Below are 20505 nucleotides of genomic sequence, written 5' to 3'. Positions count from 1 at the left end.
TAAAAGACGTCAAAAAAAGACGGAAAAGACATGTAAAAATATTGGTGATTCGATTGAAGATACCCAGTAATTGAAAACTGACCTGAAAACAATTGTAAATAAACCCCTCATTGCAACTACTGCCCATTATCCAATGAAATCTTTTGTTGTATTTGACCCACTATATATACGGAAATTCAAATTTTGACCTTCAGAAATTTAGCACGCTGCAAAGTATTTACATATTGTCAGAATAAAGCTATCATGATGTTTCTTCGCAACTGCTTGGTTTCTTGTGTGCACGTTCTGTCTTCCTTTGCCCGAAGGTGTGTTAGGTCTCTTCGTGGGGCTTTGGGACTGGGCCCGTCCCAAAGCCAGGGTGGGGACTGTAAGTACATTTTAATTATTTCGTCCATTTTTCAATCTGATTCTGCCTGCTTTAACTGGGACTCTTTAGAGTGTTATAAATAGATCTAGATCTACGTGTTTACCTTAATGTTCATTTGAAACAAGGCTGCCATCCAGCACATTAGTCTACTGTAAACCATGGGAGAGAACATACCAAGGTCCCTACTGGGGCTCGAACCCTGGACCTCGAGATCTGTAGGCGGACTCTCAACCACGTCGCTAAAGGGTTAACCCAACAGCAAGGCTGTTGGAAGTGGCCTATAAACCTACTCTCACTACATACTGGTACTCACTGGTATCTATAGCCTTTAGTCATTTGGCAGGATATGACTTAATTTTATGATCTGATTTTTTGTAGTTGTCATCCCATAATGTAGTCAAAATAATTGGAATTTCAAATTATTTTATATTTTTTGACGTGCAGTCTTTGGTCTTTCGAGTGTTTGACGCAAGTGGGGATATTTCTATTGCCCATATGAAAAAATTATCAGGTCTAGGAAAGTGGTAGATTTATCGCACTGCCTTTGCGTCCACGAGACAGCTTCACATTGTTGTTTTAAATATTGATTCATTTTGAGATTTTGGCAGCTTGAACTGGTACAGAATCTAAGAATACTGGTTAGATAGAATGCCTTACATTACAATTTAGAGTCTATTCTTTTGCTGTAAACACAATGCCTATAGTTGAAAAGATAAAATGTTTTCTGCTTGAAAGATTTGAGTTAGATGTCAGAATGAAAATGAATGAAAAAGTATCAGAACATTAAATAATTATTATCATAGGAAGTGCACACAGAAAACTGAAATGAAAAGTAAACATTGAAAAAGGATAGAAATCTTGAACCTGTGAAAAAGCTTATATAAGCTTTTATGTTGAACTTGTTTGCTATAAATTGTATCTTAAACTTTTATAAAATTAACAAAATCCACAAGTTATTAATTTTGTGAATTTTAGTGCTTTTAAAATAAAGCAAATTTACCGAAACTTTTTCTGGTTAAATTTATTTAAAAATCTGTAAATTCTAAGCATGTCATGCTAAAACATTGATTAAAATGATGTTAAGCTCGTGAGAAGATTCAGTATTTATAGTGTTATAACAGCTTGTTGTTGTTGATATTGCTACTTCTGATGTAGTGCGCTGAGTTTCTCCATTGCTGGCAGGTGCGTAGCCAGGCATACGCAAATACGCACGAGCGTACACTTTTTAAAAAATGACGAAAATAAAGTGGCACAGAAAAGCAATAGAAATCAATGCCTGACCCGGGCTAGGCATAAAAACTAGATCTAGTAATCACTGCATATCAAAAAGTTACAGAGTGAGTTTTTTTTTAAAAAAAAAACAAACTCAAATTACTACTTGGTTAACATGATATTTACGCAGTGTAGGAAAAATGATGGTGTGTTTTCTTTAGTATAAACTATACAGTACAGAGACAAACAATTTATGCGTGAAAGGTTTTGTTTGATCGTTGTTTTCGATTAGTATCCGAATGATGTTACAGCCGGGAGATTTTAAAAATGGATGTCGGTGCAGTTTCTACACCGTATACAAAGATGTTTTGATGGCTAAATGGAGCAATGTCCATTCGTACAATTTCCACTCTTGGTATACCTGTAGTAAAGCTATAAATTGTATAATTATGGTCCGACCAAATTTTACTGCGAATTTCATCAGGAAATACATCATACATTTAATGTAAACCTATACCATGTTTTATCTCAGAAACATGCTTAGATGTAACATAATTCTTGAAACTTGTTAAAAATTATTTACTTATAATTTTGCCTTAAAGTACTCCAGAATGCACCTAATGGGATACAGAATTCAAAATTTTTTAGGGGGAGCATGCCCTGGACCCCACCCCCTAGAAATATAATGAATTCACGTGTGTGTATGGTGATTTTCTGGCCAGCTACGCCTCTGGCTGGTTACAAATATAAAACAATCTAATTATTTGGACTACTGTCATGTTGATGGTGTGATTGACAGTGGCAAGGTTGCTGATGATAAAAAATGTTAGCCTTTGAATAGATTACATGCAGTCATGATTTTAATATGTCCAGTGTTAAAATACCTTGTTGCTGTTGTTGATGATGATGATGATACTTAGGCTGCACCTGATGATTTCCGTTACAATGATGTAAGCTTTTAAACAGATTAAAGGTTATAGGGATTCTGGTACTGACATTGTTTTTTAGAGAAGGTTTATATGAAGAAAGTGTTGTAATAGCTTATTGTTGATCGTGACGATTTTGATGATGATGTAAAGGCAGGCAGTAAGTTTCAGCATAATCAAGTTGTCTTTTAAATAGATGACAGTAAGTGTGTGTATTGAATGGAAAAAATACGAATCAAGTTCTGTGTCGAAATTTACAACTTTATTAAAGTAGAAGTATATGCATGATTTTGCTGACTAGACGTACAGCTCTGAAATATAGACTGATACATCTGTTTTGAAGTAATCGGTCCAACTAGCTGTTATATTGAATTGCCAATATGTATCGTGTATTGATCCTTCTTTATTGCAATTGTATCATACTGATTTTTTTCATTCAATACACAAGGTGACAACATTGCATCCTTGTAAATCGAATTTGAAACTGAAATTATGTAGCAGATTTGACAAAAAATGGAAAATTAATGGCATGACATACGGATTTCATTTCATATTAGCAGTGATTTCCAGTCAGTGCCTAATAAAAATTAAAAGCCAATGGAAAACAGAATTTCCTTAATTCACATGCTTGATTTACATGACATGTCAGCTTGTCAACGGATGTCTTTGAACTTAGCTGTCAAAACAAAATATGAAAGTAGGCAGTGACTGTTTGGGCTCATATTGGCAGCCTGAGGTTTCACCATGTAATTTCCCTGAATATTTTAGTGTAAAGTGATAAAAATGAAGAAGCTTAATTTTATTTTGTGTTAAAAGGGACCTCACTGAATTTAAGAATACATGCAGAAAGTCCATACGGGTTGCCTATCAGTGTAAACATGAATATTAAATTCATATCGATATATGGTACTCAGGGGTCATGCCATTATCGCCGTTTGCGCTTATTTTATTTAAATGGCGAATATTTTAGCTCACCTGAGCCAAAGGATCAGGGTGAGCTATTGTGATCACTCACTGTCCGGCATCTGGTATCCATAAACTTTTACTTTAAACGACATCTCCTCACTAGGCCAATTTCATCCAAACTTACAGAAATGTTCCTTGGGTGAAGCTCTACAAAAGTTGTTCAAAGAATTGAATTCCATGCAGAACTCTGGTTGCCATGGCAACCGAAAGGAAAAACTTAAAAAATCTCTTCTCAAAAACAAGAAGCCCGAGAGCTTAGATATTTGGTGTGAAGCATTGCCTAGTGGACCTCTACCAAGTTTGTTCAAATCATGACCCCGGGGTCAAAATTGACCCCACCTGAGGGGTCATATGATTTTACATAGGAAAATCTTCAAATTTTTTAAAAAAATAAACCAGAAGGCCTAGAGCTTAGATATTTAACATGTAGCATTGCCTAGAGGACCTCTACAAAATTTATTCAAATCATGACCCCCAGGGTCAAAATTGACCCTGCCCCAGGGGTCACTTGATTTTACATAGGAATTTAAAATCTTCAAAATTTTTTCTAAAAATAAACCATGCAGAAGGCCTAGATCTTAGATATTTGACATGAAGCATTGCCTAGTAGACTTCTACAAAATTTATTCAAATCATGACCCCGCCCCATGAGGTTACTTGATTGTACATAGAAAATTCTTCAAAATTTTCTAAAAATAAACCATAAGGCCTAGAGCTTAGATATTTGACACATAGCATTGCCTGGTGGACCTCTTCAGCTGATCTTCATGAATTTTAGTCAGAATAATTGCCTTAATGACTTATAGATCATTTTTGAATATGGGTCATCTGGGGTCAAAAACTAGGTCACTAGGTCAAATCAAAGAAAAACCATGTGTATGCAAGAGAGGCCGGATTTATAGCTCGACTATTCGAAGAATAGTCTAGCTATTCTACTCACCCTGGCGTCAGCGTCGGAGTCAGCGTCACACCTTGGTTAAGTTTTTGCATGCAAGTACATACAGCCATCAATTAAAGGCATATACCGGTAGCTTTGAAACTTATTTTTTCTTTTTCTAGGTCAATTACCAACCTCTCTGGGTCAAGTCCCATAACTCTGACATGTATTTTGAGCAAATTATGCCCCCTTTTGGACTAAGAAAATTTTGGTTAAAGTTTTACATGCAAGTTACTATCTCCAAAACTAATGCAGATATTGATTTGAAACTTCACATGTGTCTTCGGGGTTATAAAACTAGTTGATAGCAGCAAGTCCCATAACTCTGACCTTCATTTTCGCCAAATTATGCCCCCTTTTGGATTTAGAAAATTCTGGTTAAAGTTCTGCGTGCAAGTACATACAGCTAATACTAAAAGGCATATAGATTTGAAACTTATTTTTTCTTTTTCTAGATCAATTACTAACCTCACTGGTTTAAGTCCCATAACTCTGACATGTATTTTGAGCAAATTATTCCCCTTTTTGGACTTAGAAAATCCTGGTTAAAGTTTTGCGTGCAAGTTACATACAGCAATTACTAAAAGGCATATAGATTTGAATTTTTTTTTTCTTTTTCTAGATCAGTAACCAACCTCACTGGGTCAAGTCCCATAACTCTGGCATGTATTTTGGGCAAATTATGCCCCCTTTTGGACTTTGAAAATTCTGGTTAATGTTTTACATGCGAGTTTCTATCTCCAAAACTAATGCAGATATTGAATTGAAGCTTCACATGTGCCTTCGGGGTTATAAAACTAGTTGATAGCAGCAAGTCCCATAACTGATATGCATTTTGGTCAAATTATGCCCCCTTTTGAACTTAAAACTCTTTTGATATTTAACCTTTTTGGGTAATATTTTCCTGCTTCTGGGACAATATTTCGAATAGTCGAGCTTGGCTGTCTTACGGACAGCTCTTGTTCAGTTGATCTTCATGAAATTTAGTTAGAATAATTGCCTTGATAAAATCTAGGATAAGCATGAATATGGGTCATCTGGAATCAAAAACTAGGTCACTAGGTCAAATCAAAGAAAAACCTTGTGTATGTGATAGAGGCTGTAGTTTTCAATTGGTCATTGTGAAATTTGATCAGAATGATTGGCTTGATGAAATCTCAGTCGAGTTAAAATATGGGTCATCTGGGTGAAAAACTAGGTCACTAAGTCAAATCAGTGTGACGTTAAACCCAACAAAATAAATAAATTAAAAGTGAGGTCTCTTATTGAGACATATATTCATTTTACTGTTAAATTGCCGAATAGTGGAGCGCGCTGTCTTACGGAAGCTCTTTTTACTAATTTATCCCCCTTTTTCGACGTGGCCGAGTGGTTAAGGTCGTTGGCTTCAAATCACTTGCCCCTCATCGATGTGGGTTCGAGCCTCACTCGGGGCGTTGAATTCTTCATGTGAGGAAGCCATCCAGCTGGCTTATGGAAGGTCGGTGGTTCTACCCAGGTGCCCGCTCGTGATGAAATAATGCACGGAGGGGCACCTGGGGTCTTCCTCCACCATTAAAGCTGGAAAGTCGCCATATGACCTATCATGTGTCGGTGCGACGTTAAATCCAACAACAAAAAAAAAAAAAAAAAAAAACTTTTTCAACTTTTGTATTAATTTAATTGACGAGGCTGTTGAAAAGCCCAGCATTGCTGTCCTTCGACACTGGTCTTGTTTTCAGAATTGTTGCTGTGTATAGTCGTTGATTGATCTATGTGTATATTATTATTTTTTAATTTTTTTAAAAAATTTTTAAAATTTTTTTTATTATTATAATTTCACAGTAACAAATTTCTTGGGTAATGTTTACACATATAAACTTGTTTGTAAAATTTTTGTGCAGTGATGCACGTGACCATATCTGCGAAACAACAAAAAAATCAACAGGAGAATCGCTGATGATGTCAGAGTAACTTCGGCACTTTCACGTGCTTTCATTATTTCATTTCTATGATCTGTGTTGTGATTGTGACTGTATGACAACTTCCAAATTCCGTTATAAAATATTTGAAATCCATGTTTATTTACAGTCTCAGATGTATGTTGGAGACCAGAGTTCAAAATAACAAATTAAGTGTATAAAATTACCAAGATCAAGATAGATCAAGATGTGTAGAGAATAATTTTAAGGTACATCCGCCATATTGAATTTAGAGTGACCTTCATTTGAGGTGTGAAAATATAGTGAACAAAAGCTTTCAAATGCAGCTGCTCCAGAGTACAAAAACAGCTCAGTTTGCAAGACCTAAAGTAAAAGTGGCTGTATAAAAAGTAAAACTAAAAACGGAAATTATTAAAACAAAGAAGATATTTTACCTGTATTTTTCCAAATTTTTGGTTAGATTTTTAAATCCTTTTAAAATACTTTATTAAAAATTCATAAATGGCAAAAGTTAGTTCAACTTGTTTCAATTAGTGCATAGGAGAATTGTCTTATCGAATAGAACTAAACTAATAGTACAAGATCTGTTTTTTCAAATCTGACCACCTCATGTATTAAAACGAAAATAAATCTGTACATAAGGCTATTTTCAGTATACATAAAAGTAGTGCAATGTGCGGACAATGATTTTTCTATGTATGGTGTACCAAACTGCCTGAAATTGTAAGAGTAGTCTCAGACTTAATGTGAACAAGATTTGCAACGATCCAAAATTCTTTTCAAGGATTGTGCAAGTATAAGAAAATTTTAATTTACTATTGTGGAATTTATGTACTAAAGCGCTGCTTATCTCACGGAAAATTTGTTGGAAATGGAATTTCCGGTACTTCCTTCGCTAACTGTAACCGAAATTACTTAACGTAACTTTCTCACACATACGTGTATATTTATAAGCTATAAAAACAATCGAAAAATTTGCGTTTCACGATATATGCAAATATTTTTAGACAATCTTGAAACATTTGGCCACAGTATTTCCGCATACTGGTCGGGGACAAGTTCGATGTGTATAGTGATTCTATAGATGTTTCATGCGTCGTAATCCAGCCAATTTTGATCTTTCGACTTTTTATACAATATAAGAATTTATGCAGCATGTAATAAATCGCAGAAAAAAAAAAATGTGCAGCCAAATATGTTAGGAGGTATTACAATTTGTATACAGTGGTAGATAACCTGATGATTAAAATAAGCAGTATCTCAAAAGTAATTTTTCTGTATCTTGGTTCATCTTTAAACAGTGATATTTTTTTCACACTTTCAAAGATTTAAACTGATATTCTTGCATAAAAACTACTTTTTTCACTGGATCCGCCCATGTATAAACGGGAGAAAAATCGTGTGCAAACAAGGCAATTCACGTGCTGTTAATACCCGATTTTTATTTTTAAATGCTTTCCCAGGGACGTATATGTAATTCTGCGCAGATTGACATCTAGTATCTGTGTCTTTTTGTTCTTTCATAAAAACCTCTACTTGAAGCATTTAAGATGCAATCTAAACCATAGAATGTTTTACTGTATCAGTAACTAACGCAAAATACGCTGCTCCCACCCCCGCCCCTTTTTACTCTGCGTCAATTCAGATTTTGTAGACAACCGTGAATTTTAAAGAATTGCGTGTTTACCTGTGCGATTCTTTGTTTTTAGGTATTATATTTATGATTTTGATAAGTATCAGTCAGTTTGTTTTTATCTAAATTCTCGAAAAAATTATATAAACAGCTTGGAAACATGACACTACGTTCGTACTAGTCCGTATTCCAACTATGTGTCCGTACTCAATATAACTCGAATGTAAAGTTATTAGCTCACATGTCACAAAGTGACAGTGTGAGCTTTTGTGATCACGCAGCGTCCGTCGTCCGCCGTCCGTGCGTCTGTGCGTCCGTGCGTAAACTTTTGCTTGTGACCTCTCTAGAGGTCACATTTTTCATGGGATCTTTATGAAAATTGGTCAGAATGTTCATCTTAATGATATCTAGATCAAGTTCGAAACTGGGTCACGTGCGGTCAAAAACTAGGTCAGTAGGTCTAAAAATAGAAAAACCTTGTGACCTCTCTAGAGGCCATATTTTTCACAAGATCTTCATGAAAATTGGTCAGAATGTTCACCTTGATGATATCTAGATCAAGTTCGAAACTGGGTCACATGCCATCAAAAACTAGGTCAGTAGGTCAAATAATAGAAAAACCTTGTGACCTCTCTAGAGGCCATATTTTTCATGGGATCTGTATGAAAGTTGGTCTGAATGTTCATCTTGATGATATCTAGGTCAAGTTTGAAACTGGGTCAGCTGCGGTCAAAAACTAGGTCATTAGGTCTAAAAATAGAAAAACCTTGTGACCTCTCTAGAGGTCATACTTTTGAATGGATCTTCATGAAATTTGGTCAGAATGTTCACCTTGGTAATATCTAGGTCAGGTTCGAAACTGGGTCACGTGCCCTCAATAACTAGGTCAGTAGGTCAAATAATGAAAAAACCTTGTGACCTCTCTAGAGGCCATATTTTTCATGGGATCTGTATGAAGGTTGGTCAGAATGTTTATCTTGATGATATCTAGGCCAAGTTCGAAACTGGGTCAACTGTGGTTAAAATCTAGGTCAGTAGGTCTAAATATAGAAAAACCTTGTGACCTCTCTAGAAGCCATATTTTTCACAAGATCTTCATGAAAATTGGTCAGAATGTTCACCTTGATGATATCTAGGTCAGGTTCGAAACTGGGTCATGTGCCTTCAAAAACTAGGTCAGTAGGTCAAATAATAGAAAAACCTTGTGACCTCTCTAGAGGCCATATTTTTCATGGGATCTGTATGAAAGTTAGTCTGAATGTTCATCTTGATGATACCGAGATCAGTTTCGAAACTGGGTCAGCTGCGGTCAAAAACTAGGTCATTAGATCTAAAAATAGAAAAACCTTGTGACCTAATTTAGAGGCCATACTTTTGAATGGATCTTCATGAAAATTGGTCAGAATGTTCACCTTGGTGATATCTAGGTCAAGTTTGAAACTGGGTCACGTGCCATCAATAACTAGGTCAGTAGGTCAAATAATGAAAAAACCTTGTGACCTCTCTAGAGGCCATATTTTTCATGGGATCTGTATGAAAGTTGGTCTGAATGTTCATCTTGATGATATCTAGGTCAGATTCAAAACTGGGTCACATGAGCTCAAAAACTAGGTCACTATGTCAAATAATAGAAAAAAAACCGATGTCATACTCAGTTCAAAACTGGGTCATGTTGGGACAGGTGAGCGATTCAGGACCATCATGGTCCTCTTGTTATTCTTGAAATTGTGATCAAGTCCACCAAATTGTGAACTGATATGAACAATTACCGGTAATTTTATATTGTAATAATGACGGATAAAAAAATCGCTTAAAAACCTTCAGGATGTGCTTTTGATAGTGTTGTTTATTTCTGGGCCATGGATACGGGTATTTAAAACATGTTTACCATCTCCAAGAACAACTGGAATGGTAAGTAAAAAATGTACCGTAATCGTCAAGTCATCACATATGAAAACAATACATAAGTTGTCGTGAAATATATTTTTATGCAAGAATAGCGACCTTCGGTCTCAGTCACAAACAATTCCACGGGCTTCTGCAGACGTTAATACACACACACACACACACACACACACACACACACACACACACAAAACAAAAACGTGTATTATCCCGTATTGAAATGGACACTGACTTTACATTAGTGATTACTGCGATGTTGTCAGCGGGAGCAGCGGTCCAGTTCTATGACTTGTCTACGAAACCAAGGATAATGTGTTCTTTATCTGAAATTACGAACATTGGGATCAGTGTTCAGTATACACCTGAAAATGATAGACTTGCTTTTGCCGAGTGCACACTTGTTTTCTATCATCGTTAATAGGCCTATAAAGTAAACTAATAAATATTCGTACATGTGCATAATCTCATAAACACTTCTTTTAATATTGTATGTTCTCTGAAATTAACAAATAACTGGCTCAGCTGAGAGACCATACTTAAAGTAAATCAGTTTATTCACCACATGGTTCAAAATGCATGGGAGTCTCGTGATAGTACATGCCTTTTATAAATTTCACCTGGTTGAAGTGTAAACAAATACTTAAATTTGCTTCGTTTTATTTCTCATGGAAATGATCAGACGGTTTTTATGCCCCCAAAGGGAGGCATATAGTTTTTGAACCGTCTGTCCGTCTGTCAGTCTGTCGGTCTGTCAGTCTGTCAGTCTGTTCGCAATTTTCGTGTCCGGTCCATATCTTTGTCATCGATGGATGGATTTTCAAATAACTTGGCATGAATGTGTACCACAGTAAGACGACGTGTCGCGCGCAAGACCCAGGTTCGTAGCTCAAAGGTCAAGGTCACACTTAGACATTAAAGGATAGTGCATTGATGGGCGTGTCCGGTCCATATCTTTGTCATCGATGGATGGATTTTCAAATAACTTGGCATGAATATGTACCACAGTAAGACGACGTGTCGCGCACAAGACCCAGGTCCGTAGGTCAAAGGTCAAGGTCACACTTAGACATTAAAGGATAGTGCATTGATGGGCGTGTCCGGTCCATATCTTTGTCATCGATGGATGGATTTTCAAATAACTTGGCATGAATGTGTACCACAGTAAGACGACGTGTCGCGCGCAAGACCCAGGTCTGTAGCTCAAAGGTCAAGGTCACACTTAGACGTTAAAGGTCATTTTTCATGATAGTGCATTGATGGGCGTGTCCGGTCCATATCTTTGTCATTCATGCATGGATTTTAAAATAACTACGCATGAATGTGTGACACAATAAGACGACGTGTCGCGCGCAAGACCCAGCTCCGTAGGTCAAAGGTCCTAAACTCTAACATCGGCCATAACTACTCATTCAAAGTGCCATCGGGGGCATATGTCATCCTATGGAGACAGCTCTTGTTTATATTGGAATAATCATAGAACATATATGCATTTAAAGTTAAAAGTTGATTGTTTTCTACAGGACGTAAAACTGAAACAAGTAAGCACTTTTACTTTTTCAGCAATGTTCCTCAGGTGAACTTTGACATTGTTTACAAAGAGAAATCAGTTTTGTGTCATCTTGAAATGCGTTGTTTGGCTGAAACGTATAGTTCCCGGAAAAATTCTAAAATGGCTATAATATTTTGGGGATATTTGTTTTATTTATAAATTCAATACAATGTGCAATATTTCCAGCTTTTGAAAATGATTGAAATTGAACTTTATTTTAGAAAAAGTTACGCTCTTTCATCAATATTTTGTCAGCGGATGCTTACAAATTTTAGGTGAAACGACTTTCTTGTCCAAGAGAGGTGCGTGAAGAGAAAAACTATCATTACACATTGCGTTTATTCTTTAAATGTAAAGGATCGGTAACAGATTAAGGAGATAGGACAGTGCAAAATTATACTAAATGGATATCTCTAACCATGGAAAAGGAGGCATATATATTTCAGTAAGGAAATCTGAGGTAAAAGAACAATCAAAAAATATTTCTTGAAATAAACATGGTGGCGAAATATTTTAGAAAAACTGTGCACGTGTTTTGCGCATTAGAATGTTTAACGACATTTTCTTAAGAAAATAGCGCTCGTGTGCACTATTTTGGCATTTCTTTGATTTGAAAATAAATATTTTATAGCAATTTAGGATGCATACGATACCAAAACTTTGCACCAAAAATGTTCACTCATTCTCTTCCAAAGCACTGTGGATATAGGGTTCAACGTAACTTTCATGCTCGCAAGTTTACCTACAGATATCTATCTTTTCAAGTTTTATCATATATTTTTTGTGTCCTTGCATTTCGAAAGCTGTTTCGAGGATTCTGATTTTTCACATGAATTTCTTATTTCAATTTGTGGAAGTACCTTAAGGTGCAGCAATTAATTCAATGAAAGCCACATATATTGTGAAAAAAATGCAGAAAACAAGAGAAATTTTTATCTAATTTGCAGCAAATTATAGTTTTCAGTTAAATTACATCTTCTTAAGTAGAGGAGTTGTACAGGGAGACCACAACCACTAATGCTGGTCCCATGACTGTTAATGAAATTTCAATAACTAGATAATGCATGTGGCAAAACTAAACTAAATTTTTGCATGTGTATAAAACATTTTTACTGGACATGCATGATGAAGTCTGATGTTCATGAGCATACCCTAGGTGAAAGTAGCTGTCCAACCTATGTTGAAGCTTTGGATATTATTTTTAGCTCACCTGACACAAAGTAACAAGGTGAGCTATTGTGACTGCTTGATGTCCGTCGTCAGTCGTGCATAGTGCGTCGTCCGGCAACAATTTCTAAAAAAAATCGTCTTGAAAACCACTGGGCAGAATTACACCAAACTTCACCAGAATGATTCTTAGTTGGCCCCTGTCAAAATCATTCAAGGAATTGAATTCCATGCAGAACTCTGGTTGCCATGGCAACCAAAAAGAAAAACTTTAAAAATCTTCTTGTCCAAAACCACAGGGCCTGGGGCTTTGATATCTGGTGTGTAGCATCATCTAATGGTCTTTTACCAAAATTGTTCAAATTATCCCTCTAGGATCAAATATGGCCCTGCCCTGGGGGTCACATTGTTAATCCCCTGCCGTGGCGGAGGGATTATAGGAATGGTCTGCGTCCGTCCGTCCTTCCGTCCGTAACAAAATCGTGTCCGGTCCATATCTTTTGAACCCATTGACATATTTCCATTATATTAACAACAAATGTTAAACTTACCAAGGCAATGTGCAGTACCCATATTCCAACTGTGCTGGGTCAAGGTCAAGGTCACACTTGGGGATCCAAGGTCATGGTGTGATATTTCGTGTCTGGTCCATATCTTTTGAACCCCTTGACATATTTCCATATCTCCTAAACCCCTTGAAGGATTTTCATGAAACTTGGGTCAAATGATCACCTCATCAAGACGATGTGCACAACCCATGAGTCAGCCTTGTCAGTTCAAGGTCAAGGTCACAACTCAAGGTCAAAGGTTTGAGCCTGCCATTTTGTGTCCGCTCTATATCTCCTAAACCCCTTGAAGGAATTTTATAAAACTTGGTTCAAATGATCACCTCATCAAGACGATGTGCAGAACCCATGAATCAGCCATGCCGGCTCAAGGTCAAGGTCACAACTCAAGGTCAAAGGTTTGAGCCTTCCATTTTGTGTCCGCTCTATATCTCTTAAACCCCTAGAAGGAGTTTTATAAAACTTGGGTCAAATGATCACCTCAACAAGACAATGTGCAGAACCCATGAGTTGGTCATGCCAGCTCAAGGTCAAGGTCACAACAAAGGGTCAAAGGTTTGAGCCTTCCATTTTGTGTCCGCTCTATATCTCCGAAACCCCTTGAAGGATTTTCATCAAACTTGGGTCAAACGATCACCTCATCAAGGCGATGTGCAGAACTTATGAGTCAGCCATGTCGGCTCAATGTCAAGGTCACAACTGAAGGTCAATGGTTTGAGCCTTCCATTTCGTGTCCGCTCTCTATCTCCTAAACCCCTTGAAGGAATTTTATAAAACTTGGGTCAAATGATTACCTCATCAGAACGATATGCAGAAATTATAAGTCAACCATGCCAGCTCAAGGTCAAGGTCACAACTAAGGGTCGAAGGTTTGAGCCTTCCATTTGGTGTCCACTCTGTATCTCCTTAACCCCTTGAAGGATTTTCATCAAACTTGGGTCAAATGATCACCTCATCAAGAACTCATGAGTCAGCCATGTCAGCTCAAGGTCAAGGTCACAACTGAAGGTCAAAGGTTTCAGCTCTGTATCTCCTAGACCCCTTGAAGGATTTTCATGAAACTTTGGTCAAATGATCACCTCATCAAGACGTTGTGCAGAATTCATGAGTCAGCCATGTCAGTTCAAGGTCAAGGTCACAGCTAAAATCAAAGGTTTACCCTTTCACTATCCATAGCAGTGGCGGGGGATTTAGCTGTCTTTCAGACTGCCTTGTTACTTAGAATTTCAGGTTAAAGATTTTGTGCTCTTTCACTTTATCTCGGGTACTACTTAATGGATTTGATTCAAACTGGAAAAAAGTAGTTGTTCCACCATATGTCCCATATCATATGACACAAGGTCTCAATAATAACTCTGGTGGGAATATTTAATGAATTATCCCCCCTCTTGCACTAATCTTTCATGGATTATTCCCCCTTTTTGCTTACAATTATACTTATTCAATGTTTTGATACACTTGATCCTTATCTCTCTTATTACTTAATACTATTGACACAGACTCAAGTATTATCCAATATCTTTATCCACATTTGATTCATTAAACACTCCAGTGACACCTCCAGCTTCATCAAATATACCCAGTTGAGTTTCACTATCCAGCATTGAAATAGTTGAGCACGCTGTCTCCTGTGACAGCTCTTGTGTTGCTGAAGAGTTTGCCACTAATTATCACAATGATTTCCATATTCTGGATAATGGGGTATTAAAAATTTGTCCAATGAAGGCTCATAATTACGTGGTGTTTAAGAGTTGATGGATTTGAAAATTGCATAACAGCAGTTGGTAAGTTGCAGAATTAAATCAATTACTAAATCCTTATATAAAATTTGTACAAATATAGGCTGCCTTTTTCTTATTACATATTTTTTCTACTTTCAGGTACTGAGGTGACCGAGGTTATGCGGGCACTACCTCCCGGTAGTGATGAGGTCGTTGCTTTGGCTGTGACGGAGGAGCTGTCTACTGAGGTGACTCCCTTCGCTAGCCAGGACCCTGTCCGTCCCGTTGATGTTGCGGTAATCCCAGAGGATACGCCCGCCGCTGACGTCGAAGGTAATGGGGAAGGGGCTCCTCAGGATGTCCATCCTGTGGAGCTTGAGGTGGGTCCTGTACCCCAGGTGGAACCTTTCCCTTTTGTACCTGAGGTAGAGGTGCCTCTACCACCTCTTTTTGTCCCAGAGGTAGAGGTGCCCGCTCCATTTGTGCCACAGGTATCCCAGGTATTCCCAGGGAACACCAGAGACAGGGAGTCTCTGGGAGGGGTGGACCAGGGTTTAGAGGTTAATCCTGAGGGTAGGCCAGACTTAGATGTAGAGGTTTTTGTCCCACGCAGGTCAACTAGGACCCGTCGACCTCATGTGCCAATGCAAGTTATTTGGGGGGTTAAGTCCTATGATTAATAGCCAATGGCCTCACACCTTCCCCCCCTTGTGGTTGAGGAGAACATGACAGAAATAAGGGTGTTTGGTATACTTTAACATTTAGCTACTTGTTGATATTGTTATTGTTTGTTGTACTTATTTCTTTAAATATGCTTCATTGTATTGCCAATTGTATTGTCCAATCATCCTTATCATCATCATCATCATCATCATCATCATGACTCATCATGCATTCATTGTCATCATTCATTACAAGATTCATCAGTATTCATTTTCAATCATCATCATCACAACCATTAGTCATTATCATAAACATTTATCATCATCATCTTTTTAATCATCATTCATTATTTTCATCATCATTCACCAAGACTTAGCATCACCATCATCAGTCATTATCATATCATATCATACTGTTTGTTGTATTATTTTCTTAATCTTTAGTTTAGTTAAGTTTCTTTGTATTGCAAACTTGAATACAACTTGAACATCCTGGAGTCTGCTTACCGTGTAATGTAAGAGGTGCTAGTGTTAAACAGTTGGTTTTTGCACCAACTGTCTTCAAGCTGAGTGACCAGTGCCTTAACCACTTGACCAGTGCTTCCCATTAACTATTTTTGTGAATAATTCTATATTTTTGTCATCTTGATTCAATTTTGTTGTGCTCCTGTTCCTGTCTGACATTTTTTCTAAAAGTATTTTTGCTTTTCTATTTTACTTCTTAACATTTTTCAGTATTCAAGATATCTTTAATGATTCTTCATTATAGTCACCTGAATTCTCTTTTACCAAAACAAGTAATTTTACAGACCATATTTAATGTCTCTTGTACCAATTATACAGGCCTACTTACAATTTTCATAGGATGTACTTTACTGATAGTGAATTTTCAAATAAATTTTTCTCTGTAACTTAACAGATAGTCCTTATTTTAAATAATACAATACTGAAACATTTCATTATAAATTTTTGCAGCCTACTGTTAGACAGGGAGACAGGAAGGATACTTAGTTTTCTTAGGATGTATTTTGCAGCCTACTGTTAGACAGGGAGACAGGAAGGATACTTAGTTTTCTTAGGATGTATTTTGCGGAAAGAGAATTTTCAAATTGATTTTTGGTTAATTAAGACATAGTATATCATTTCATTGAAAATACTTTTAACAGTATTTCAGTTATGTAATGTCGGGTAGTTAACTTAACCAGTGTTCCGTGATTCTTTACCATTACAAAATTGTTCTCAGCAAGTATCTGCCAACTTCCCCAGATGAATCAGAGATGGAAAAATAATGATGAGGCTTATGTTCTCTGTGACAATTTAAGAATTATTCAAGTCTAGGGAGGATTCAGATCAATGGCAGTGAGGGAGACTTGAACCACTTGACCACAGGGACACTTTTGTTACAGAAGACATGTACCGTAGTACTACAGAATTACACAACAAGCATTTAAACCGATAGCAGTGAGAGAAGCTTGAACCACTTGACCACAGGGGCCCCTTTTGTTACAGAAGGCATGTACAGAATTTCACAGCTCAAACAAGCATTTAAACCAGTGGTAATGAGAGAAGCTTGAACCACTTGACCACAGGGGCCTCTTTTGTTACACAAGGCATGTACAGAATTACACAACAAGCATTTAAACCAATGGCAATGAGAGAAGCTTGAACCACTTGACCACAGGGGCCCCTTTTGTTACACAAGGCATGTCCAGAATATATATGTATGCAAGGTGTTAAATGTATACCAAACAGTCAGATTTCTTGCCAGTTCTTTGAAACCATGTCTTAGTTAAGTGTACTGATTGTTGTTGTTGTTGTATATAGTTTGTGTATATTGTGTGTGTGGAGGTTGAAAGCATGTGTTATGTGTTACCAGTAACAGTATGTATACTATAAATACTTAAAAGACAATACCAGATTATCCAAGGAGACTGTTGAAAAATGGCGAGCGATATTGCATGCAGTACTGGATTTTCCCAGGACCCAGCAAAAACAGTATTTATGGTAACCATTCTTCAATGCACAGTACTGGTTTTTCCAGGAAAGAAGAATGTGTGAAAAGTCATGTGTGCTTGTTCTGTGTGGTAGTGTGTGTTGTTTGTGTGTGTTTTTATAAAAAAAAAAAAATACAAAAAAAAAAAAAAAAAAAAAAAAAAAAAAAATACCAAAAAAAAAGTTTGTGCATGTTCTTTGTAGCATTATGTATAATATAATTATGTAAAAGACAATACTAGATTATCGGAGAAGACATTGTTAGCAATGGAAAGCAATATTGCATGCAGTACTGGATTTTCCCAGGACCCAGCAATTTCCCAGGACCAGCAAAAACAGTATTTATGGTAACCATTCTTCAATGCACTGTACTGGTTTTTTCCAGGAAATGAAAAGAAGAATGTGTGAGAAGTCATTTGTAGAGTTTTGAGTTATTTGTTCTTTGTTAGCATGTTCTGGTGGTGGTTTTACAAAAAATACAAAAAAAAAATGTTTATGCATGTTCTTTGTAGCAGTATGTATACTATAAATACATAAAAGACAATACTAGAGGAGACTTTGTTAAAAATAGCGAGTGATATTGCATGCAGTACTGGATTTTCCCAGGAACCAGTAAAAACAGTACTTTATGGTAACCATTCTTCAGTGCATGGTACTGGTTTATTTCCAGGAAATGAAAATTGGAGAATGTGTGAAAAGTCATTTGTGCTTGTTTGACTTGTTTGTTTTTGGTTGCATGTATTATACAAAAATTACAAAAAAATAATAAACAAAAAAGGTCTGTGCATGTTCTTGTCTGTGGTATTTGATGTAATAATGCAAAATTTGTTTTGTGACTATTGCAGGCAGCAAAGTAAGACCATCAAATTTTGTGGATCATATTTTCTCAGAAGCAAAGAAAGAGCAGCTAAGTGTGATTGACTGGGTTGTATTATGAAGCAAGAAAGGAATATCAAAGTGCAATGGACAGGATTTTCTCAAGAAGGAGAAAAAGAACATGAGGAAGGAACATAAAAGTGCAAAAGAACTTCGTCATTGTAATATGCACGTATGTTCCAAAATGTCACCTACTTTATATTGTTTGAAAACAATGTAAAGTATATTTTTCATGAATTTAGAGTCACAATGACAATGACATAAGATTTCGAACCCACATAGGTGATTTAAGTCAGCAACCTTTATTCCTCAGCCACAGATTATAGGGAGAATTGTCACAGGTATAGGTACCTTGGTAGCAGCAACAATCTTAGGCAAGCCAGCTGAATAACTCCTCACTTTCCTACACAGCAAGTCTGGTTTTGAACACACATTGGTGGAGGACAAGAGATTCGAACACGGCAGCTTTAACTACTTGGCTGTGGATATTGGGAAGCACAAGCAAGGTTTGGAACCTACATTGGTGATGACCAAGTGATTAAAAATCTTGGCAAGAGATTTTTGGAAACATTGTTTCAGGCATGGGCAGGCGGGCACACTGGTAGAACCTTTCTTCCCCCCAAGCAAGGTTTGGAACCTACATTGGTGATGACCAAGTGATTAAAAATCTTGGCAAGAGATTTTTGGAAACATTGTTTCAGGCATGGAAGACACCTAGATAGAAGCTCCAACCTTCCATCAGCCAGCTAAATAGCTTCCTTACATGAAGAACTCTACACAGCAAGTAAGATTTTGAACCCATATTGGTGAAGGACAAGCAATTCGAAGACAGCCATCTTAAGTACTTGGCAAAGGATATTGGGGAGTATTGTTTCAGGCATGGGTGACCATAAGTGAAACTGCTGACCCTCAGTAAGCTATCTGAATGGCCTCTGCACATAAAGAATTCCACTTCCCAAACAAGATTTGAACCAATATCAGTGAGAGGCAAGTGATTTGAAGTCGGCAGCCTTGACAACTTGGCCACACACTGGGGAGCATTGTGTCTGGCATGGGCGTGCACCTGGGTGGAACTGCTGACCTTCAGTGGGCCAGCTGAATGGCTTCCTTTCATGAAGTGTTCTGCACCCTTTATGAGGTTTCAAGCACACATCAGTGAGGAGCGGGTGATTTGAAGTCGGCATTCTTGACCACGCAGTAACAGATGTTGGAGAACATTGTTTCTTGCACAGGTGAGCACCTTGGTGGAACAGCAGACCTTCTGTAGACCAACTGGATGGTTTCCTTGCATGAGGAATTCTTCACTCCGGGCCGGGTTTCAACCTCACGTTGGTGAGGGGCAGGTGATTCGAAGTCAGCAACCTTGATCACTCTGCTGTGGATATTTGGGATCATTGTTTCAGGCATGAGTGGGTAGAAACACCAGCATTTTGTAAGCCAACTGTATGTGCATTCTCCCATGAAAAGTTTTACATTTGGAGTGAGGTTTTGAACCAACATTGGTAAGGGATAAGTGATTTGGGGTTTGTGGCCTTAACCACTCTGCCACTGATATTGGGGGATATCAGTGGCCTAATGGTTAAGGTTGCTTACTTTGAATTAATTGTCCTTTGCCAGTGTGGGTCTGAAATCTTGCTTTGGGTGTGGAATTCTTCATGTGAGGAAGCTATCCAGCTGGTTTGCTGAAGGTTGGTGTTTCAACCCGGGTGCCCACTTACGTCTGAAACAATACTCCCTGATATCCATGGCTGACTGATCAGGGTCACTGATATCAAATCTCTTGCCCCTCACTGATGAGGGCTTGAAACCTTGCTCGGTGTGTAGAATTCTTCATGTAAGGAAACCATCCAGTTGGCCCACAGGATGTTTGTAGTTCTGCCAAGGTGCTAACTTATGCAAGAAACAATGGTCTCCAATATCCATCATTGTGTGGTTAAGGATGCTGACTTTGGATCTCTCGCTCCTTACTGGTGTGGGTTTGAAACCTCGTTTTGGGTGTAGAATACTTCACGAAAGGAAATCATTTAGTTGGCCTACTGAGGGTCAGTGGTTCTACCCAGGTACATGCCCATGCCTGACACATTGCACCCCAGTATGTGGCTGA

At 37.5% G+C, this 20505-nt stretch overlaps 1 protein-coding gene across 5 annotated transcripts in view; it reads left to right on the top strand.

The window, feature by feature from the left end:
* The first annotated feature begins 222 nt into the window (after positions 1 to 222).
* The window catches only part of LOC123538427 (uncharacterized), a 42579-nt gene continuing 22296 nt past the window's right edge, over positions 223 to 20505 (top strand). For 2 of the 5 annotated variants that reach the window (XR_008368314.1, XR_008368312.1), the window contains exons 1-2: positions 223 to 367; positions 15031 to 18573. Coding sequence is in view for 2 of the 5 variants with exons in the window: in XM_045322534.2 (XP_045178469.2) it covers positions 244 to 367; positions 15031 to 15551 (645 nt within the window). In the remaining 3 variants the exon portion in view is untranslated. Of the gene's footprint in view, positions 368 to 15030; positions 19629 to 20505 lie in introns of those variants that run through there. The other 3 variants (XM_053529611.1, XR_008368313.1, XM_045322534.2) reach the window with 3 other exon arrangements.

The sequence above is a fragment of the Mercenaria mercenaria genome, chromosome 18 (assembly GCF_021730395.1).
Source record: "Mercenaria mercenaria strain notata chromosome 18, MADL_Memer_1, whole genome shotgun sequence".
In the NCBI taxonomy this organism is placed as follows: Eukaryota; Metazoa; Mollusca; class Bivalvia; order Venerida; family Veneridae; genus Mercenaria; species Mercenaria mercenaria.
This window is presented reverse-complemented; position numbering and strand designations above follow the sequence as displayed.